The following is a 24,371-nucleotide window of genomic DNA, read 5'->3' as shown; positions in this document are numbered from 1 at the left end:
ACACACGATCACCGCTGACTGTCCCTTATCCTCCTCTAGTCCCCATCCGTCCTTCTCCATGCTGCTCTGTGTCTCCCGCTTTCCTCCGTGCTTCTGTCCCCCTCCATGCTGCTCTGTGTCTCCCGCTCTCCTCCGTGCTTCTGTCCCCCTCCATGCTGCTCTGTGTCTCCCGCTCTCCTCCGTGCTTCTGTCCCCCTCCATGCTGCTCCGTGTCTCCCACTCTCCTCCGTGCATCTGTCCCCCTCTCTTCTCCGTGTCTCCTGCTCTCCTCCGTGCATCTGTCCCCCTCTCTTCTCCGTGTCTCCTGCTCTCCTCCGTGCTTTTGTCCCCCTCTATGCTGCTCCGTGTCTCCCGCTCTCCTCCGTGCATCTGTTCCCCTCTCTTCTCCGTGTCTCCCGCTCTCCTCTCCTCCATGATGCTGCCCCCCTCAGGATGGAGAGCGGAGGTAGGAGCCGGTAAACCCGGCTCCTTAGTTTTCTGAATGGACAGTCAGTGACCACTGACTCCGTCCATTCACATAACTGAAACATTGTAACCTCCTGTGATTACAATGTCTCAGTTAATGAATGTCGTTGTCTTCTCTCCATTCATTATCAGTGCAGCAGAGGCTACAGAGAAAAGGGACTGGGGAATCTGTGTACCTACTCCCTTTCCCTGTCTCACATGGGAGATGTCAGAGGTCTGTTAAAACCCCTGATATTTCACCATAGCCCCCCCCCCCCCAACATACACACACACACACACACACACACACACACATATATTCTTTTATCTTAACTTTACAAAAAAAGTACATAAAAAAAAAGATAAAAGAATATAATTACATACACACATATATATATATATATATATATATATATATATATATATATATATATATATATATATATATATATATATATACACACACACACACACACACACACACACACACACACACGTAGTTATATTCTTTTATCTTACTTTTTCTTACTTTTTTTTTATGTACTTATTTTTTGTAAAGTTATCCAAAGGATTAATTAGCTAATAAAAAAAAAAAGAACACTAGATTACGTAAAAAAATAAAATAAAAATAATTGTTATAGTCGATGACTAATCGAAAAAATAATCGTTAGATTAGTCGACAGACAAAATAATCGTTAGTTGCAGCTCTAGTGTGAATCCAGCCTAGGGCTTCATGAACATGTGGTTGTGCACCGGAGCAGATAAAACAGATAGTGTGGTTAGCAGAATACGTCAGTGCCAAGGTTGCCACCTTACCCCAAACACATTAATTACGCAGGTTCTGGGGCTAATTTATTGAAGATAAGGCACTGCGTTTAATTGCCACCTTAATAAGCCACAGAACCTGTGTAATGAATATGGTGTTCGGGTTTAAAGGGATGAGGTGGCAACCCTAGTCAGTGCGCATACTTGCGCTTTAGTATGTGCAAACACATACAGCCACCTCTTCTAGTGCATTTCAGTTGGCAGCATGTACGCGGAAGCAGCAGGTCGCAGGAACGTCATGACGCAGGCTCTGCGCACTGTACGGCCCCTGTGAAGACATGTACATGAAGCCTAAGTTCACTAAAAGCAAAGATGCGTATTTGGAGTTCCAATTTTTCTGATCTGCATGCTTGTTAGGGTGCATTCACATTTTCGAATACACCTGTCAGCAATTACATGCGAGAACCCCAGCTAGGGCTCTTGGGTTTAGTTGGGAGAAGCAGTCCCAACCAAAGCAATGGGAGGCTCCCAGCTCTCGCTGCTAATCTCGCCCCCTCGTATGTACGCACTCATGCAAGTGATCAGCAGCATTCTAATGCTTTCAATGGGGCTGCCTCTTGCAGCTAATCGCAGGAACCCCTGCTAGTGTTTTTGCATATAAATTGCAGAGCAAGCGCATATGCAAGTGTGAATGTATCCTTATAGTCTGAAGTACTAAAACTAGAGATAGCCCAGCAAATAGCATTTCCAGACAAAAGTTAGCAACAGCCTGACCCCCCCCCCCCCCCTTTTACTCCCTGTGTGCATTTCCATTTTTAGTTTTGTATAGAGTAGGTGTGTATGAGAATGTCTGTTAAGTGTCTGTTACTTTGTGTGTCTCCACTGAAAAAATAAAAATAAAAGACCACCTTATGTGCTCTGATGAACACAGTCAACTGTATTTGAGTTGTAAAAGGAATACAGGGGAACTCTTTCATTGGGGACAATTATTCTGGTGACAACTGTCTATGGCAAGCCATAGATGAATCCTTTAATAGTGGAAAAAAAAAAGATCACTCAATTCCCCCATCAACACAGTCAGTGTTAATGAGGGAATGCCTCCCGCAGTGATGTTGTATTCTGCCGGCAGGGGAGGCGCAGGGAGCCTTCCTAGCCAGCAGAATACAATGATTACTACTAGCTAGGGATGAGCTTCGTGTTCGACTCGAACATCGGCTGTTCGCCCGTTCGGCGAATTCTGAACATTATGGGCCGTTCGCGCCAAATTCGTCATCGCAGTGCATTGCTGGCTCATGATTGGCCAAGTATGCACTGTGACCCCGCATGCTTGGCCAATCACAGCGCCAGCAGCGAGGAGAGCCATGATTGGCCACAGGCAGGATGCCTGTGGCCAATCATAGCTCAGGCTGTGTAGTACACGCCCCACACTATATAAGGCCGCCAGCGCGGCAGCCTTGTGTAGTGTGTTGGCGTCTGAAGCAATTAGTGGGTGTTCTGTGTACCTTCAACACAGTACACACCGATCGTTATCGGCCGATTTTCGATCTTGCTCTTCTGTAGTGGTTGTTGTCTGCTTGCCCTGACCGCAGTATACACCGCTATATTCACCTCACCTATATAGCTAGTGATCTATCTTTTATAATAGAGCTTGCAGTCAGTAGTGTTAGGAGCTTGTGCGTGCTGTCTGCGTGCTCTGTACCCAGTACACACCGCTATATCCACCTACATAGCTCTTCTCTATTTGAGCCCACTTGCCATCTGCAGGAGTTATTGGAAGTTGTGTGTGCCTCCAGCACAGCACAGTAGACATCTGTATATACCCCTTTATCTCTCGTGTTCTATAAAAAAAGGCATCTGCAGGAGTTAGTGGGTGTTTTGTGCCTCCAGCACAATATACACCTGTATCTACCCTTTATTGCTGTTCTCTAATAGAGCCATCTGCAGGGCTTAGTGGGTGTTGTGTGACTCCATTACAGTATACCCCTTTATCTCTGGTGTTCTATAATAAAGGCATCTGCAGGAGTTAGTGGGGGTTGTGTGCCTCCAGCACAATATACACTACCCAGCTGCTGTTTTACCCAACTCCCTTCAGGCCATTACCATGTCTGGAAGGCCAGCAAGGAGAGGCAGACAGGCGCGAGCCGATAAAAGAGGGCAAGTAGGCTCTGTGTCTAGAGACAACAGTGCTGGTCGTGGACGCGGTGCATTGTCATAAGCACGTGGCCATGGGACACGCTTGTCCTTCTTTTCGGCAGCTGGACATGTTGAACCGCAACATGCCAATGACTTGGTAGAGTGGATGACCAAGCCCTCTTCATCCTCCTCATCCTCTCTCACCCAGTCTCAGGGTACTAGCAAAGCAGCTGCCAATGCATCGTCTTCCCTCGTCTCAATGTCATCATCAGTGACCCACCACGTCCTCCTGAGGAGTCTCCTGAACTCTTTGAGCACAGTGTTGGGTACATGCTCCAGGAGGATGCCCAGTGTTTTGTAGCCTCTGATGATGACACTCAGCTAGAGGAAGGCAGTAGCGTGAATGCAGAGAGAGGGGATGCTCAAGAAGGACAGCAATCTGGCAGTCATGTTCCACAAGCTGCAGCATAATGCCAGGTTTGCTACAGCGATGAAGAGGGAGGGGATGATGAGGGCACTGACTCCACGTGGGTGCCTGGTAGGAGAGAGGAGGAGGAGGAGGCACATGTCCAACGAGGCAGGATGCCGTCCGGGGGCCAGCTTAGGGGGGGCACACCAACTGAATCACACCGCAGAGCTCCGCCTGTGCAGGGCGCTGCCTCTGCGCGTTATTCTAAAAGTTCTTTGGTGTGGGCCTTTTTTGAGACGAGTGCATCAGATCGCACCGCTGCTATTTGCAACATATGTCTCAAGCGTCTCTCGTGTGGCCAAAACATCAGCCGCTTGGGCACCACATGCTTGACCAGACATATGTTGACCTGCCATGCAGCTCGTTGGCAAGCGTACCTCAAAGACCCACACCAAAGAACAAAGCGGACCTCTCCTTGCTCCTCATCAGCTGGCATCTCCAACCCCACTAGACCTTCAGTCCTCTCTGAAACCTGCTCTGAGAGGAATGAAGGTGTAGAATTAGGTGTGTCACAGCCAAGTGCTTCCGGGCACTCTGCTAGCAGTACACCCACGTCCGATTATAGCAGGCAAATGTCCCTGCCCCAGCTGCTGGACCGGCGAAAGAAGTTCACTCCCAGCCATCCACATGCCCAGCGGTTAAATGCTAGCTTGGCTAAATTGCTAGCACTTCAACTGCTGCCTTTTCAGTTGGTAGACTCGGCCCCCTTCCGTGAGTTTGTACAATGTGCGGTTCCTCAGTGGCAGGTCCCCAAATGCCACTTTTTCTCACGGAAGGCGATTCCGGCTCTCTACCGGCATGTGGAAGGCAATGTCCTTGCCTCGCTGGACAGGGCGGTCAGTGGTAAGGTGCATATTACCGCTGACTCATGGTCCAGCAGGCATGGACAGGGACGTTACCTGTCTTTCACGGCCCATTGGGTCACTCTTCTGGCAGCTGGGAAGGATGCAGGACAAGGTGCAGTAGTGTTGGAGGTTGTTCCGCCATCACGCCTCCAAAATGCTACTATTGGTTGTGACACACCTCTCTCCTTCACCCCCTCCTCTTCTTCTTCCTCCATGGCCTCTTCCAGTGCTCTGTCCTCAGAACCAGCGGTGCCCTGTAGGCGTTTCAGGGGCTACGCAAGTACGCAGGCAAAACGATGCCATGCCGTGCTTGCGCTGGTTTGTTTGGGGGACAGGAGCCACACTGGGGCGGATGTTTTGTCAGCTCTGCAGGGGCAGGCCGAGAGGTGGTTGACGCCACGCCAGCTTAAGCCAGGAATGGTGGTTTGCAACAATGGCACCAACCTCCTCTCCGCCCTCCGACAGGGACAACTGACCCATGTGCCCTGTGTAGCTCACGTCCTTAACCTGGTGGTGCAGCGGTTCTTGGGCAGGTACCCCGGCTTACAGGATGTCCTGAAGCAGGCCAGGAAAGTCTGTGTGCATTTCCGCCGATCATTTAATGCCTGTGCTCGGCTGGCTGAGCTCCAAAAGGAGTTGAACCTGCCCAAGAACCGCCTTATATGTGACATGCCCACCAGGTGGAACTCAACGTTGGCCATGCTGCAGCGGCTGCACACGCAGCAGAGGGCCATCAATGAGTACCTGTGCGACTATGGCACCAGGACAGGGTCAGGGGAGCTCGGTTTTTTCTCACCACGCCAGTGGGGCATGATCAGGGATGCATGCACTGTCCTGTCACCGTTTGAGGAGGCCACAAGGATGGTGAGCAGTGACAGTGCATGCATCAGTGACACTGTACCTCTTGTCCACCTCTTGGAGCATACGCTGCGTGAAATAATGGACAGGGCACTTGAGGCCGAACAGAGGCAGGAAGAGGAGGACTTCCTTGCCTCTCAAGGCCCCCTTTATCCAGACAGTGTTCCTGCTGTGCCACCCATCACACAGGAAGAGGATGAGGAGGAGGAGGATGATTGTGTCAACATGGAGGTGGAGGCTGGCACTCAGCATCAGCAGCAGCAGTCTTGTAGGGATGATTTACAGTCCCAAGAAACACGTGGACTTGTACGTGGCTGGGAGGAGGTAGCTGCGGATCATGTTGTCCTTAGTGACCCAGAGGACTCCGGACCGAATGCCTCAGCTAACCTACGCTGCATGGCCTCCCTGATCCTGCAAAGCCTGCGAAAGGATCCTCGTATTCTTCAGATCAAGGAGAGGGACCATTACTGGCTGGCCACTCTCCTTGATCCACGGTACAAGGGTAAGGTTGCCGACCTTATCTTGCCATCGCAGAGGGAGCAGAGGATGAGACATCTCCGGGAGGCCTTGCAGAAAGGTCTGTGCAACGCGTTCCCAGAGACTGGGAGGTTACAAACTCCTGGTCCTGGACAACGTGTTGCTGAGGCATCGGTCAGAAGGAGCGGTGGAGAAGATGGCCGTCTGATGCTTTCAGACAATTTTTTAGTCCGCAGCCCCAAGGTATGATCGGTTCCAGCAACCATCGCCAGCGTCCGATTTACATGGTGCAGGAATACCTAGGGGCAAGGTCAGACTTGGACACCTTTCCCACCGAAAATCCTCTGGCTTACTGGGTCTTGAGGATGGATCACTGGCCAGAGCTTGCACAGTATGCAATTGAGCTACTGGCCTGTCCTGCATCCAGCGTTCTTTCGGAACGCACCTTCAGTGCTGCTGGTGGCTTTGTTACCGATCACAGGGTGCGCCTGTCCACCGACTCAGTTGAACGACTGACCTTCATCAAGATGAATCAGTCTTGGATCACACACAGCTACCAAGCACCTGAAGCTGATGTAACCGAATAATTTTTTTTTTAAATATCACATCCCTTCAAGACTGCCTATGCTGATGCTGAGTGACTGTCCTGTTATGTTGATTGTCTATCCTCTTCCTCCTCCGCTGATATGTTGGAAGAACATTTCTGGTTCTGGGTGATGCCATCAGCCCAATTTTTCTGCCCCTGTTTCACAGGGGCGTTTAATTACAATTTTTGATGCAATGCCTTGCAGCAGGGCTAATTCCTGCAATAAAACAATAGTATATGGGAGAGGTTGCAGTGTCGTGGCACCAGCACCAGTGCCTAAGGCCCAATTTTTCTGTCCCTGTTTAACAGGGACATGTAATTACAATTCTTGATATAATATTTCACAGGAGGGCCCGTTCCTGTGCCCACCCAGAGTAACGGTGAGGACTTATAGTGTTGTGGCACCAGCACCACAACCACCAAAGGTCAATTTTTCTACCACTGTTCAACAATGGCATGTAATTACAATTCTTGATATAATCGTTCACAGCAGGGCGCTCCAGCGCCCACCAAGAGTCACTTTGAGGGCTTACAATGTTGTGGCAAAACCAACACCTTGTTCCACCATTTCTGCAGAGCATATAGGGCAGGCCCCTACTTTCAAACATCCAACTTACAAACATCTCCTACTTGCTAACGGAAGGAGACAACAGCAAGTGAGATGAAAAAAGATGTACGACAAAACAAATTATACAGGGGTGATAACCCTTCCCTATGTTTTCCAAAAAGCTTAAAAATAGTTTTTTTGACTGGAGCTACACTTTAAAAATGTACCAGTTGAAAATTACAAACGGATTCAACTTAACACAACAAACCTACACAGTCCCTGTCTTGTTTGCACCGCCTGTATACTGCTGTTCTGAGTATATAGGGCCTGGGGGCCACACGCATTTCTTTTTTTTAATATGGGTACGGGGTTCCCCTTAATATGCGTACAAGACCCAAAGGGGCTGGTAATGGGCAGGGAGGGCTACCCATGCCATTTTTCTCAATGATTTTCAACCATATTGCAGGAACCAGATATAACATTAAAACCGCAAGCAGTTTTAAATGATGTTATTTCCATTTAATGTCATTTTGTGCAGGGACTGTTCTAAACACGGGAAACACGTGGCACTTCACAGGCATACTACAGACACCCCCCAGGCACCATATTTAACCACTTCAATACAGGGCACTTAAACACCTTCCTGCCCAGACCAATTTTGAGCTTTCAGCGCTGTCGCACTTTGAATGACAATTGCGCGGTCATCCTACACTGTACCCAAATGAAATTTTTATCATTTTTTTCCCACAAATAGAGCTTTTGGTGGTATTTGATCACCTCTGCGGTTTTTATTTTTTGTGCTACAAATAAAAAAATACCGAAAATTTTGAAAAAAAAAATGTTTTTTTTGTTTCAGTTTCAAAACTTTGTAAATAAGTACGTTTTCTCCTTCACGGATGGGCACTGATGGGGCTACACTGATGGGCACTGATAAGGCGGCACTGATGGGCACCAATGAAGTGGCACTGATGAGGTGGCATTGATGGACACTGATGGGCGACACTGATGGGCGACACTGATAGGTGGCACAAATTGGCACTGATAGCTGGCACGTATTGGCACGGATGGGCGGCACAGATGGGCATGGATGGGCGGCACAGATGGGCATGGATGGGCGGCACAGATGGGCATGGGTAGGCGGCACAGATGGGCATGGGTAGGCGGCACAGATGGGCATGGGTAGGCGGCACAGATGGGCATGGGTAGGCGGCACAGATGGGCATGGGTAGGCGGCACAGATGGGCATGGGTAGGCGGCACAGATGGGCATGGGTAGGCGGCACAGGTGTTATACTGTACTAATGGATGCCAATCAGTGCCAAACAATAATGCATGCCAATCAGTGATGCCCATTGTGGGCACTGATTGCCATCCATTATGGGCACTGATTGGCATCCATTGTGCCTGACTGGCATCCCTGGTGGTCTAGGGAGGATTACCTCTGCTGGGCATCCCTGGTGGTCTGGTGGCGTCCCTGGTGGTCCAGTGTGGGCATCCTCGGGGGGGCTGTGCTGATAATCGATCAGCACAGACCCCCCCTGTCAGAGGAGCAGCCGATCGTCTCTCCTCTACTCGCGTCTGACAGACGCGAGTGAGGAAAAGCCGATCACCGGCTCTTCCCATTTACACTGTGATCAGCCGTGATTGGACACGGCTGATCACGTGGTAAAGAGTCTCCGTCGGAGACTCTTTACCGAGATCCTAGTTGCCGGGTGTCAGACTGACACCCCGCAACAACGATCGCCGCGATGCGCGCCCCCGGGGGCACGCAGCGGCTCATAATCCTGATCACGTCATATGACGTCCGGTTAGGATTATGAAACCACTTTGCCGCCGTCTATTTGTAATAGGGCGGGCGGCAAGTGGTTAAAGGAATATTTCACTTTTTTTTTTCACTTTAATCGTCATTAAAATCAGTGCTCCCGCCAAAACGGCCATTTTTAAAAACATTTTAGGCATTGACCCATGTCCCCTGGGGCAGGAGCCAGGTCCCCAAACCCTTTTTAGGACAGTATCTTGCATATTAGCCGTTAAAATTAGCACTTTTAATTTCGAACGTTCGAGTCCCATAGACTTCAATGGGGTTCTAAAGTTCGTATGAATTTGGGGTCCGTTCGAAAGTTCTGGTGCGAACCGAACCAGGGGGGGGGGTGTTCGGCTCATCCCTACTACTAGCATCTATAGCCGCTGGTAGTAATCGTATGTAGAAAAATCAGAGAGGCGGGTTGTACCCAAGTTTATCAATGTATCAACATGGGTACAATCAGCCGGCCCATACACGATTGAAATTCAGTCGGTTTCTGTTGAAACAGCTGAATTTCGATCCATATATGTTTGGCGTAAGTTTCCATTCACACCTTAGCGTTTTGCAGTGTGTTTCCCTATGCCGGACTTTGTTCAACATGCAGAATCCCATAGTTTGTAATTATGCCTGTTCACATTTCAACACTTAGGCTCGGTTCACACAGGGGCGACACGACTTCCAGGACGACTTTGTGAGGCAACTTGAAGACGACTTGAACACGACTTAGACACGACCTGGGGCGACTTACAACACGACTTTGAAGTCGCCACCCAGGCCAGGCGACTTTTGCCGTGGCCAATCAGAGACTGAGCTCTGAAGGAGGAACTCCACGCCAAATTTATGAAAAAAAAACGGCGTGGGGTCCCCCCCAGATCCATACCAGACCCTTATCCGAGCACGTTACCCGGCCGCCCAGGAAAGTGGTGGGGACGAGCGAGCGCCCCCCCCCCTCCTGAGCCGTACCAGGCCGCGTGCCCTCAACATGGGGGGTGCCTTGGGGAAGGGGGGCCACGCGACCCCCCCACCCCAAAGCACCTTGTTCCCATGTTGATGAGGACAAGGGCCTCTTCCCGACAACCCTGGCCGTTGGTTGTCGGGGTCTGCGGGCGGGGGGCTTATCGGAATCCGGGAGCCCCCTTTAATAAGGGGGCCCCGGATACCGCCCCCCCCCACCCTATGTGAATAAGTATGGGGTACAATGTCCTCCTCCTCCGTAAGGGACGGGGTCACCATGTTACATCAACCTGTGACCCCGCCCCTTGTCCCTATATAAGTCGCCGCGCACCGCGTCCCTGGCTTTGCGGCCGGAGAGAGCGTTGAGTCAACATCTCCAGAAGAAGAATAAGAAGAACGGAAGGCGGCAGCGGCGACAGAAGACCGTGCCACCGCTAGTAAAAGAGCTGGAAGAAGAAGCGGTGGCCCGGCAAGAAGAACCGAAGAGGGGGACAAGACCCCCGAAGTCGGAAGAAGAGGGCGGTGGCGAAGAAGAAAGCCGGGCTCCTCCGCTAGAAAAAGATAGCGGAGGAGTCCGGCGAGAAGACCCCCGAAGACAGGAGACCCCCGGAGCTGTGCAATAAACTATTTTAACCCTGTGTTGTGTTTTAGTTTTTTCCACAGGTGAATGGGTAGGGGTACATTGTACCCCATACTCATTCACATAGGGTGGGGGGCCGGTATCCGGGGGCCCCGTTATTAAAGGGGCTCCCGGATTCCGATAAGCCCCCCACCCGCAGACCCCGACAACCAACGGCCAGGGTTGTCGGGAAGAGGCCCTTGTCCTCATCAACATGGAGACAAGGTGCTTTGGGGTGGGGGGGCCGCGCGGCCCCCCCTTCCCCAAGGCACCCCCCATGCGGGCCTGGTACGGCTAAGGGGGGGGCACTCGCTTGTCCCCACCCCTTTCCTGGTCGGGTAGCGTGCTCGGATAAGGGTCTGGTATGGATCTGGGGGGGACCCCATGCCGTTTTTTCGGCATAGGGGGTTCCCCTTAGAATCCATACCAGATCTAAGGGCCTGGTATGCTCTCGGAGGGGGAACCCATGCCACATTTTTTTCATAAATTTGGTGTGGAGTTCCCTCTTGAGAGCTGATAATTCTGTCAGAGTCGCCTTCGTATAGACGGAGATCCGACTTGGAGGCGACCTCCATTGAAATCAATGGGTACCAGTCGCCTACAAGTCGGATTGAAGTAGTACAGGAACCTTTTCTGAAGTCGGAGCGACTTCAGTAGCGTGCATTAAGACGGCTCTCATTCACTTTCATTGATTTTTAAATGTCGTCCGACCTGAGGCGACTAGAAGTCTGATCTGAGTCGCCCCTGTGTGAACCGAGCCTTAGTTTCTTCTATACTTATGTTCAGAGAAGCACAATAGCAATTTTGTTGATATTTTGCCTAAATGGTTGTTTATCTCCCCATAGAGTGCCTGTAAACACGTTTGCACCAGAAGAACTCCTCTCCTCTTCTAGAATTGCTCGCACCCCTTGCCCAGCCCAGGAAACAAAATGTCTGAAACTTAATACATGTGCAAAACTTCTTGCACAATACCAATAAATAATGGAACAAAGGCAACCCGTTATTAATAGTCAGGTCTGTTTGGTCTCATTTTGTGGTTTAAACCTAATGGAAACTGCCTTAACCACTTCAATACCAGGCACTTGCGTTCCTTCCTGCCCAGGACAATTTTCAGCTTTCAGCGCTGTCACACTTTGAATGACAATTGTGAGGTCATACAACACTATACCCAAACTACATTTTTATTATTTTCTTCCCACAAATAGAGCTTTCTTTTGGTGGTATTTAACCACCTCTGCGGTTTTTATTTTTTGCTAAACAAGCTAAAAAAAGGGCACCATTTTTGAAAAAAAAAATTTATTTTTTAGTTTCTTTCATAAAATTTTGTTTTCCCCTTCACTGATAGGCACTGATGAGTTGGCACTGATGAAGTGGCAATGATGAGGAGGCACTGATATGTAGAATTGATGGGCACTGATGATTAGGTAATAAGTACTGATAGGTGTTACTGCTGGGCAGTGATTGGCACTGTGGTGGGCACTGGCACACTTTAATGTTGGGGTACTGATTGCTACATTTGAGGGGGCTGTGCCAATAATCGATGTGCTGATTATGAGCACAGACCACCCCCCCGCCAACAGGGAGAGCTGCCTGGTTCACGCAATGTGATTGGTCACAGCTGATACCCAATAGTAATATATTGCAGCTTAACAATCATTAGATATGGTGGCTGCCTTCGTTTTATTGTCCCTTTGTATCCACCTGGTGATCTGGCCAGTATCACACATCCTGTATTGAAGGGTCCTCCCTCTGAATGAAGGAACACAGGGGGCACCTTTAGACAGCAATGCCAGTCTTTGGGGTGTGAAGTGTTGAACTAGAAGATTTAGATACACTAACAAACTGAAGCCAGACTCCAGCTGACACTTTATAAATCAGTTATAGAAAAAAAAATTTTTTTTTCCCTTTTGGGATATGGTTTTACAAAAATAAATAAAAGCTGATCCCTGTAAGCACCCCTGCTAGTGTTAAATCGTTTGTCCCATCTTTGTAACTGATGTATTCTGCTGGAAAGTTTGTTCTTTTGATGGGCATGCTCACTGGATTACCAGGTAAAAAAATAGAAGAAAGCCTAAAAAAAGAAGACTAATGCTTTAATGGCATCCCCATATACACTATATTACCAAAAGTATTGGGACACCTACCTCCACATGAACTTTAATGGCAGTCTTAGTCAATATGGTTCAATATTGAGTTGGCCAACCCTTTGCAGCTTCAAGTCTTCTGGGTCCACAAGGTTTAGGAGTGTGTCTACGGACCTTGCTTTGGGCACTGGTCCAAATCATTTGGTGGAGAGGGGATTATAGTGTCCGGGTGTTTTCAAGGGTTGGGCTTGGCCTCTTAGTTCCAGTGAAGGGGAACTCTTTATGCGTCAGCATACCAAGAAATTTTGGACAATTTCATGCTCCCTTTGTAGGAACAGTTTGGAGATGGCCCCTTCCTGTTCCAACATGACTGCGCACCAATACACAAACAAGGTCCATAAAGACATGGATGAGCGAGTTTGGGGTGGAGGAACTTGACAGGCCTACACAGAGTCCCGACCTCAACCTGATAGAACACCTTTGGGATGAATTAGAGCGGAGACTGCGCGCCAGGCCTTCTCATCCACATCAGTGCCTGACCTCATAAATGCGCTTCGGGAAGAATAGTCAAACATTCCTATAGACACACTCCTAAATCTTGCGGACAGCCTTCCTAGAACAGTTGAAGCTGTTATGCCCTATACACACGGTCGGACATTCTGACCACAAAAGCGTCAGATTTTTTCCGACTGATTTTTGGACAAAACTTGTGTTGCATACACACTGTCGGACAAAGTTGTCGGAAAACCTGATTGTTCTGAACGCGGTGACGTTCGTTGTGTATGACGGGACCACGTAGAAGCCAGTAGCTTTCGTCTCATAATTTATTCTGAGCATGCGTGGCACTTTGCCCATCAGAATTCACTACAAACAATCGGAAAAAGTCAGATCGGATTTTGTTGTCGAAAATTTTAGATCCTGCTCTCAAACTTTTTTCGTCTGAATAGAGCCCACACACGATCGGATTTTCTGACAACATAATCTGATCGGACCATTTCTGTCGGAATTTCCGACCGTGTGTACAGGGCATTATAGCTGCAAAGGGTGGGCTAACTCAATATTGAACCCTACAGACTAATTCTACGTACACACGACCTGTTTTTCCATCAGAATAAAACTCTTTAATGTTTTTTTCCGCTGAAACGGACTTGCGTACACACGATCACATCAAGGTCTGATCGTTTAGAACGTGGCAACATACAAAACGTACGACGGGACTAGAAAAAGAAAGTTCAGTAGCCAATAGCTGCCCTTTGCGTCATGTGAACGAGCCCTAATTATTCTGATCACCAATGTCACTCTATCCAAAATGGGGGGGAAAAAAAGTATTGTTTTTCATATATACTATAATATTCTCCTAAGTACATCTAACCTCATGGACATTGCAGACAATTTCTCCATGCTCAGCAATCTGGATGTTTTGTACTCACCTCTTGTTATGCACATCAGAGCAAGAATTGCGAAGTGCTGGAAGATTCGATCCATGTTGAACAGTTTGCAGTCTTCTTCCACTTAGAATGATCTCTTGCTAGGCTCTGTTCTGCAATAGAAACCCCTCCTGCAGTTGGTTGAGGAAGACGCCTCCTTCCCCTCTACACCTAGGTGGGGAGAGGCATCTTGTTAACCACATGTATGCCAGCCAAACACTGTGTGTATGTATGTGTATATATATATATATATATATATATATATATATATATATAATATGTACAAAATAAAACTGATTACTACATTGATTTATTCAATTCCATCAAGAAATATATATAAAAATAGATATTTGTAGACTATTTTTGGCTGTATGGTGACTTTTTCGACTACATTCATTGAATTCTTTCTAAAACAGTGCTTTGCCCGGTTGTTATATCGATCCAAACTCTTCGATACTTTGTTAGGCACTGACCTGGCACAAGTGTGCCCTCTGATTTCAGCTGCATACATTTTCCAAGTCAGTAATTCAAAGAAATAAAGGCAACCATCCCCCGATCACACTTATCCATTACACTTCTGATTAAGGGGTGAAAAAACGTTGTAAATGAGAATCATTTTTACTGCCCCTCAATCACTCTCCTTTTTTGCTGCAAAGGCACCTTAAAGTGGTTGTAAACCCTTACAAACCACTTTGACCTACAGGTAAGCCTAGATTAAGGCTTACGTGTAGGTCCAAGAAATATCTCCTAAACCTATATGGTTTAGGAGATATTTACCTGAAGACAGCCACCGCTGTCTACGGCGCATGCGCCATAGTCAGCGATGCATTTGGAGACACAAAAACAAACTGAACATTTTTAAGGTGGAGCGCAGCAATTGAAGCGTATACACGTGTATATGCAAGTACATTTGAGAGTATACACATACACTGAAACACTGGCAGTTAGAAGAGGATGAGGAACTTTAGAAGAGGCCACTACAGAGGTGTTTTTATTTACTCAGGATCTTTCTGTTAGCTTTTGCCGGCAAGTTCCTGCATATAAACATCAGTAATTGAATAGGTCCGGGTGTAAGAGCCCTTCATACAAAGTGATAACCTGTATATTTTGAAAAATAAATAATTTTTTTTTCAATTTCCTGAAAAAATTACCAAAACTCAGGTTTTGAAAAGCCTTATTGAGCAACATGAGCAAGTAGCAGCAGTCTCTTCCTGAGCTCTCCCCCTCCCTCCTTTCTGTGGGAGTGAGTCTCTCTTTCCCAGTGGAGTGAAGGATGCTGGGAATTATCATAGGCAGGTTAGTTTCGTTTCTCAGAGATCGCACTGACTTTACAGGAAAGGGGCCCTAACCCAATCTTCGCACAGTGTCCCCTCCCCTACATGAACAGACCATGATTCAGATCAAGGGTGCAGCAAGTTAATACTTGTAGTTTTCCCTGCACCGACAAATTGTACATTTTAGATCAGTTCACTTAAAAATACATAAAAAAGATTGTTCAGTGTAACCACAGCCATATTTCTGGCATACAAGGCAGCCCAGGTGCAGCGTACAGCCTGTCATTAGAATGCAAATTTTCTATTTTCAGCAAAAGCTTGTACACTATACTCGTGTTTACAATAGCGCCGCCATATACTCATGTACAGTATCGATCAGCCATTCATTTTAAAGCCTAATTTCAGATTTCCTATGACATTAAAGGGGAGCTCCACCCATAACTTCTGCTGTTCAGATTCCCCCCCCCCCCCCGGTGTCACATTTGCCACCTTCTGGGGGTTGCAGATACCTGTCTAATACAGGTATTTGCTCCCCACTTCCAGCAAAAGATCGCCGCAGTACCTGCAATGATCTATGCCATGTCCGCCCCCCCCCCCCCACACACTGTCTTCTGGAAGACACATAGGTCCCAGAAGACAGCAGGGATCACTTAGAATGCGCAGCGTGACTGGCGAATGCGCAGTAGGGAACCAGGCTGTCAAGCTGCAAGGCTTCACTTCCTGGTTCCCTTACTGAAGATGGAGGCGTCTCCACCTGGAGCTAAGGGATGGGTCGGCTTTGGGTGAGGACATTGCGGGCTCCCTGCACAGGTAATTGTCCTCATTTTAAAAGTCAGCAGCTGCAGTATTTGTAGATGCTGACTTTAATTTTTTTTTTGGGGTGGGGGGAACTTCGCTTTAAGTATTTCATTTGAGCCAAACTGTTTCCTTCACTATGACCCCTTTCACACTGAGGGTGTTTTTCAGGCACTATAGTGTTAAAAATAGCGCCTGCAATCCACTCTCAAACAGCTGCTCCATTGTCTCCAGTACACTGGAGCAGTGCACTGGCAGGGCGTCAGGAAAAGTGCTGCTAGCAGCTTCTTTGGAGCGGTGTGTTTACCACTCCTCCACCGCTCCTGGCCATTGAAATCAATGGGGCAGTGTGGCTATACTGCCAGGAAAACGCAGCTATTGCGGTGCATTGCGCACGGTTTTAACCCTTTCTCGGCCGCTATCAGGGGTTAAAAGCGCCCTGCTAGCAGCCAAAATGCGCTGCAAATCCAGCTGTAAAACACTGCTAAAAACAATTAGCTGCCCCCACAGTTAGAATCACTCCCTAGGACACACTTAACCCCTACAACGCCACCTAGTGGTTAACCCCTTCACTGTCAGTCACATTTGCACAGTAATCAATGCATTTTTAATTGCACTGATCTCTGTATAAATGTGAATGGTCCCAAAATCACGCCAAAAGTGTCCAATGTGTCTGCCATAATGTCACAGTCATGATAAAAATCGCTGATTGCCGCCATTACTAGTAAAAAAAATAAAAATCTATAAAAATGCCATAAAACGATCTCCTATTTTGTAGACGCTATAACTTTTGTGCAAACCAATCAATAAATGCTTATTGAGATTTTTTTTTTTTACCAAAAATATGCAGAAAAATATGTATCGGCCTAAACTGAGGAAGAAAAATGTTTTTTGGGGATATTTATTATAGCAAAAAGTTAAAAATAATGTGTTTTTTTTTCAAAATTGTCATAATTTTTTTGTTTATAGCGCAAAAAAATAAAGTTATAAAATTAGTTATAAATACAAGGCTTCCTATGAGTGGCTGAGCCGTGCCCAGCCCGACTTAATTTTGTTTCGGGAACAGGACGGGAAGTCCCTGTCCCGCTGCTGAAACACAAGTAATGTATACAGCATTTAGCTGATGCTACATACACTTTATACAATGCTCCCAGCGGGCACATCTGTGAAGAAAATAGTTAATTTGTGCCAAACTTAAAAATGTTGTCCCTGTTCACACATAACCAGCATTTTACTGCACTGGATGAACCCAGGTCATCACAGAGGTGTGGTGCAGTGAGCAACGATACAAAGAAGACATGCTGCATTTTGTTGCTGCATTTTGTTGCAGCATTCAGGAAAGGATCCCATGTCATTGGACAGCAGTGTAAGCCCTTGTACACACGATCAGAGATTCCAGGCTGTGGCTGTGGTGCTGGAGGTGTGGCAGAAGGAGGAGGAGGAGGAGGGGCATGGGCCAAATCACACAAGTGTGTTGCTTGTGTGATTTGGCCCAACAGACCCTTGTTGAGGGTGTGGAGAATTAGCTTCTCGCACAAGATCTTTTGCCCCTCCTCCATTTGCTCGAGTTTACATGCAGCCAAGGCTGCAAAGGCCTATTGATAGGTGGGGGTGGCTTTGAGGGCTGCAGAAGCCTCCCCGATCAGCCTCAGAGCCGACTCCTCCACATTCCCCCCCTTTCTCGCCCTTTTGCGTGGAAGGCAGAGGGGAGGGACCTGCCATTCTGTCAGGCTCCTCCGCCCGCCCACTGCCTGGCTGCCACTTACCCCCGCCTCCTCCTGGCTGCCACTTTCCACAGCCACCTCCTGGCTGCTGTATTCCACACCCTCCTCTTCCTGGCTGAGTTCTTCCTGTGTATGAAAAAGGGACATAGTTTTAGTTTTTGGGTCATCAAACACACACAATTTTCATATCAAGACTGTTGCAAACTGTTAACCAATAGAAAAGACTATCATTCTGAGCCGAGCATTTTTCATTCTTGTCCCAAAGGTTTTGGCCACTACTGTCTATTGATATGTGAAACACTTTCTAAAATCAGCAATTAGTTAGCACAAATCAAGTTAAAGCGGAGGTCCACCCTAAAGTGGACCTTCCGCTCATCGGAACCCTCCCCCCTTCCGGCGCCACAATTGGCACCTTTCAGGGGGGAGGGGGGGTGCAGGTACCTGTACAGTACAGGTATCTGCACCCACTTCCGGGATAGCTCTCTGCGGAAAGGGGCGTAGATTACGCCCCTTTCCGAAAGTCCCCCCGCTGCCTGCTGGGAAACACACAGATCCCAGAGGCAGCGGGTCCATCCTTATTGCGCAGCGTGACTCGCGCATGCGCAGTAGGGAACCGGGAAATGAAGCCGAAAGGCTCCACTTCCTGATTCCCATACCCAAGATGGCAGCGGCAGCACCCGAGAGACAATCGAGAGATCGGCTTCGGGTGCCGACATCGCGGGCGCGCTGGACAGGTAAGTGTCACTATTTTAAAAGTCAGCAGCTGCAGTATTTGTAGCTGCTGGCTTTAAAAAAAAAAAAAAAAACGCGGAGTCCCGGCAGACTCCCGCTTTAACATCATTCATTTTTACTCCCAAAATATGTAGGACAATACTATACCTGGCTCAAGCTGGGATCCTCCAGTTCTTCCTGAGTGGAAAGCCCAGGTTGGGTGTGGAATGTAGCATAGAAGGACGCGTGGAAGGAAGGGTAGAGAGGGATTCTCTGACCTCAGCCTGGTCTGACAGAAAATGCATCCTGTCATAATACCACAGCCTGGGGACATAAACCTCATCTGCTGCAGCTCCAGATTGCATGGACTTCAGCACCTTCTTCCTCTCCTTCAGATATGTACTCCTCAGACCACAGATTTTCACTTTTAAATATTGGATGTCTGCCCTGGGGACCACCGGCTTCACAAACTCAACCAGTTTCTCCATCACTGCCAGCCTCTTTAGTCTGTTTTTGTATTGAGGGTGCATTGATTGCCACAGGCAGGGCAGCTCCCTGTATTGATCGATGAACAGAGGGAGGAAACTGTGATCGTTGAAACCGTCCATAATCTCTGCAAGACACAACACAAGACAAACCCTAATGTCAGGCTAAACTCCACTAATGCAGGCCTCAATCTAGAAGCATTATAGGCTAGTGATGTACCAAGTTCAAAATTTTACCTTCGTTTGCACGATCGTCGCATCAGCTTCTCCCTCTGTTCACAGATCATACATATGACACACGCGTGTTGCGTTTTATATACAGTGCGCATGCGTGAAACTCCGCCCGCCCCTGACGTTCTTTCTAGACTATTCCCTGCCCCCTTCGCTTTCGGCGCAGTGGGGAGAGCACATCGCGGAGAGAACGCAGGTGCGCAAACAGAGTTCCACTAACGAGGAGGAGAGCGAGGAAAGCCCGGAGCCTGAAACATCCCGATCCTGGAAGAGAAGATTTAAGGCCTCAAATATGTCTTTGGGAGAGATGTTGGAGATGGTGGACATATTGAAGAGGACCGACTATGATGGGAAGTATGGACCTTACCCAAACCCAAATATCAGAAAGGTGTCAGGTCACCTAGAGCCCAGGTGACAGATGCACACCGTAGGGTTTAAGAGTGCACCGCAAGGTTGTGGACCCTACGGCTGACTGCTGCAGACAGGGGACAGATCCCACTGGGGTTAGAGCGTAAGATTCCCTGGGGCGCGGAGTCTAAAGCCGCGTACACACGGGCGGATTGTATGGCCTACTTAGTCCGTCATACAATCCGACGGACAGTCCGTCATACTTTCGAATGAACGGACTTGACCACACACGGATGCACAAACAGTCCGTCGAAAGCTTGCGCGATGACGTGTACAGCACGTACGACGGGACTAGAAATAGGAAGTCCAATACACAGCAATGCAACCTTTCGCCGTGTAAATCCTTTCTGAGCATGCGCCATTCTTAGTCCGTCGAACTAGCCTACTGACGAGCGGATTGTCCGCTGAAACCAAAGTATGACGGACAGTATTACGGAAATTCCGAAATACTTAGTACGCCAGACTGCATGCTGACAAAGTCCGCTGAAGCCCACACACGAGCAGACTGTCTGCTGAAATGTGTTTCGACGGACTAAGTTGGCCATACAGTCCGCCCGTGTGTACGCGGCTTAAGAGCCAGCAGGTGTTCACCAGCGCCTCTGGTGGTGAGGATGGACTTGGCTGCAACTGGCTCCAGGTCACGACCCCCAGGGTCCCCCAGCTCACACCCACAGTAGGCAACAGGAGGATGAGGGACAAAGCCAAGGTCGGGGCCACAAGCAGACAAGAATAGTCGGGTACACGCCAAAAGGTCAGGATCACAGGCAAACAGGGATAGTCAAAACATGCCAAAGTCGGTAACAGAAAACAGTAGCAGAGCACACGGCAGGAAACAGGAAGCTAACACACAAAGGTTGATCAGCAGGATAGGCTAGCAGTGCACAGGTTAATATAGAGTTGTCTGATAGGAGCTAGGGTGGAGCCATGCCAGAGGATGGATTATAAAAGCAGTCAGGTGAAGCTCGGCTGGTCTCTAGAAATGAACACATGCAGACATGTAAGCAGACAAACTCTATTGCATAACCATGACAGTACCCCCCCTCTTACGAGGCCTCCTCCTTCCCCGCCTGGGACCAGGTTTAGAGGGGAACTTCAAATGAAACTTCCTCAACAGACGAGGTGCAAAGACCTCGGAAGCCGAAATCCACGACCTCTCCTCAGGACCAAAACCTTTCCAGTGCACGAGGTACTGGAGAATGCCTCTACAGAGTCGGGAATCCAAAATTTGGCTAACCTCGTACTCCTGATCATCCTCAGAAACCGGTGCTACGGTAGAGAGAGGACGAGAAAACTTATTGAGGACTAAAGGCTTCAGAAGGGCAACATGGAAGGAGTTAGAGATTTTGAGGCTTTTGAGAATCTGGAGCTTGAAACAAACCGGATTCAGTTTAGAAATTATGGTGTATGGACCAATGAATCTTGGGGCAAATTTGAGGGAAGGAATCCGGAGTTTGATGTTCCTGGTGGAGAGCCAGACTTTGTCTCCTGGCTGAAGAGAAGGTGGCTTACGCCTGCGACGGTCAGCAAAACTCTTGAATTTGTTGGCAGCTTTCTGGAGGGAATCATGAACGTCAGCCCACATAGTTACATAGTTACATAGTTAGTCAGGTTGAAAAAAGACACAAGTCCATCCAGTTCAACCTTAAAAACAAATAAATAAAATAAAAAATAATCGTACAATCCAGATACCCAATTTTATGCCCACAATTGATCCAGAGGAAGGCGAAAAAAAAACCCAGCAGAGCATACTCCAATTTGCTACAGCAGGGGAAAAAAATTCCTTCCTGATCCCCCAAGAGGCGATCGGATTTTCCCTGGATCAACTTTACCTATGTTAGTACCTAGTTATATTATGTACCATCAGGAAAGTATCCAGGCCTTTCTTAAAGCAATCTACTGAACTGGCCAGAACCACCTCTGGCGGGAGTCTATTCCACATTTTCACAGCTCTAACTGTGAAGAAACCTTTCCGTACTTGAAGATGAAATCTCTTTTCCTCTAGACGTAAAGAGTGCCCCCGTGTCCTCTGGGTTGACCGTACAGAGAACAACTCAACACCAAGTTCACTATATGGACCCCTAATGTATTTGAACATGTTGATCATATCCCCCCTTAATCTCCTCTTCTCAAGAGTGAATAAATTTAGTTCCTCTAATCTCTCCTCATAGCTGAGTTCCTCCATGCCTCTTATCAGTTTGGTTGCCCTTCTCTGCACTTTCTCCAGTTCCCCAATATCCTTTTTGAGAACTGGTGCCCAAAACTGAACGGCATATTCCAGGTGAGGTCTTACTAATGATTTGAACAGGGGCAAAATTATATCTCTCTCTCTGGAGTCCATACCTCTCTTAATACAAGAAAGGACTTTGCTCGCTTTGGAAACAGCAGCTTGGCATTGCATGTTATTATCGAGCTTTTGGTCTACCAAAACCCCCAGATCCTTCTCCACTATGGATTCCCCCAGTTGTACTCCCCCTAGCATGTATGATGCATGCATATTCTTAGGCCCCAAGTGCATAACTTTACATTTATCAACATTAAACCTCATCTGCCACATAGTCGCCCAATTAGACAGTGTATTGAGGTCGGCTTGTAAATTGGAGACATCCTGTAAGGACGTTATTCCACTGCATATCTTGGTGTCATCTGCAAAGACAGAAATATTACTTTTGATCCCAGACCCAATATCATTTATAAAGATGTTAAAAAGTAAGGGTCCCAGCACTGAACCTTGGGGTACACCACTGATAACCTTAGACCATTCAGAGTAAGAGTCATTAACCACTACTCTCTGAATTCTGTCTTTTAGCCAATTTTCTATCCATTTACAAACTGATATTTCCAAACCTGTAGACTTTACCTTACACATGAGCCGTGTGTGGGGAACTGTATCGAATGCTTTTGCAAAATCCAAGTATACCACGTCCACCGCCACCCCTCTGTCCAAGGTTTTACTTACCTCCTCATAAAAAGAAATCAGATTTGTCTGACAACTTCTGTCTTTCATGAATCCATGTTGTCTGTTGCTTAAAGTGTTTTTGTTCAGCAAGAACTCGTCGATGTGGTCTTTTATTAAACGCTCCAGTATCTTCCCAGCTATAGAAGTTAAGCTAACAGGTCTATAGTTACTTGGTAAAGACTTTGATCCCTTTTTAAATATAGGCACCACGTTCGCCCTGCGCCAATCCAGTGGGACAATTCCCGTCATCAATGAGTCCCTAAAAATTAGATACAATGGCTCTGAAATTACAGAGCTCAATTCTTTTAGGATCCGTGGGTGGATGCCATCAGGGCCAGGTGCTTTATCCACCTTTATTCTGTCTAAGTATTTCTGGACCATATCACTTTTGAGCCATTGTGGATCATTTGGGGCTGTGTCACTATCAACCCCATTATGGACATGCGCTCCCCCATGCTCTTTTGTGTACACAGAGCTGAAGAAAGTGTTTAATAAATTAGCCTTCTCTTTGTCCCCAGTCACCAACTCTAGATTGTTTTGTAAAGGGCCTACATGCTCAGACTTGACCTTTTTACTATTAATATATTTGAAGAATTTTTTGGGGTTTGTCCTACTATCTTTTGCAATCTGTCGTTCGTTTTGAATTTTTGCATCCTTGATTTCCTTTTTACATATTCTGTTAATTTCTTTGTAACATTTAAATGACACTAGTGATCCTTCATTTTTATATTTTTTAAAAGCTCTTCTCTTACAGTTTATAGCTTTTTTAACTTTGGCCGTGAGCCACATAGGTTTTGTTTTTAGCCTTTTAAACTTATTGCCCATGGGAATATACTTTGCAGTGAGGTCCCAAACAGTCTTTTTGAAGAATTCCCATTTCTGTTCTGTGCCCATTGAAGCGAATATTCTCTCCCAGTCTAAGTCCTGGAGAGTAGCCCTCATCCTTGGAAAATTTGCTCTCTTGAAGTTAAGTGTTTTTATCTTACCCGTATGTATTTCTTGTTTAGCTCTAACATCAAAGGAAACCATGTTATGATCACTGCTACCCAGGTGTTCCTTTATCTGGACATTCGTAATAAGCTCTGCATGGTTTGAGATTACCAGGTCCAACAGAGCTTCATTCCTAGTTGGGGCCTCAATAAACTGGACCATAAAATTGTCCTGTAATAGGTTTATCATTTTTTGCCCTTTAACTGTCCCAGCAGTGCCATTACTCCAGTCAATTTCTGGGTAGTTAAAATCCCCCATTATTATCACTGTCCCAGCCCTTGCAGCCCTTTCCATCTGTGCAAGGAGCTGAGTCTCCACCTCCTCATTCACATTGGGTGGTCTATAACAAACTCCAACGATTAACTTTGAACTACACCCATCTAAATGCAGTTCCACCCATAATGCTTCGGACTCATCACACTCTCCATCCACCAGGTCCTCTTTCACACTTGCTTTGAGATCACTTCTCACATAGAGACAGACCCCGCCTCCTTTCCTTTTTACCCTGTCTCTCCGAAAGAGTGCATAGCCAGGAATATTAATAGCCCAGTCATGTGAGGATTGAAGCCAAGTTTCAGCAATACCGATTACATCATAGCTCTCCTCATGCACCACAGCTTCCAACTCACCTATTTTGCTTGGCAGACTTCTGGCATTGGTGTACAAACACTTTAATGCATTATTACATTTTGCTCTGGTGTTTTTCATATTATTTTTAGTAGTACAAATCGCACTATAGTTTTCAATGGCTGTTTGCAACATGGGAAATTTCTTGTCACCTGTCAT

At 47.3% G+C, this 24,371-nt stretch overlaps 1 protein-coding gene across 2 annotated transcripts in view; it reads right to left on the bottom strand.

Annotated features, from left to right (window-relative positions):
* Positions 1-14,182, bottom strand: part of LOC143927856 (uncharacterized) — a 32,153-nt gene extending 17,971 nt beyond the window's left edge. For both annotated transcript variants that reach the window (XM_077452286.1, XM_077452287.1), the window contains exon 1: positions 14,015-14,182. In XM_077452286.1, coding sequence (XP_077308412.1) covers positions 14,015-14,069 — 55 coding nt within the window. In that variant the 5' untranslated portion in view covers positions 14,070-14,182. The remainder of the gene's footprint in view (positions 1-14,014) is intronic.
* Positions 14,183-24,371: the final 10,189 nt, after the last annotated feature.

This window comes from Lithobates pipiens, unplaced genomic scaffold (assembly GCF_037356315.1).
Source record: "Lithobates pipiens isolate NorthernLeopardFrog02 unplaced genomic scaffold, aLitPip1_a1.2 Scaffold_23, whole genome shotgun sequence".
Lineage (NCBI taxonomy): Eukaryota > Metazoa > Chordata > Amphibia > Anura > Ranidae > Lithobates > Lithobates pipiens.
This window is presented reverse-complemented; position numbering and strand designations above follow the sequence as displayed.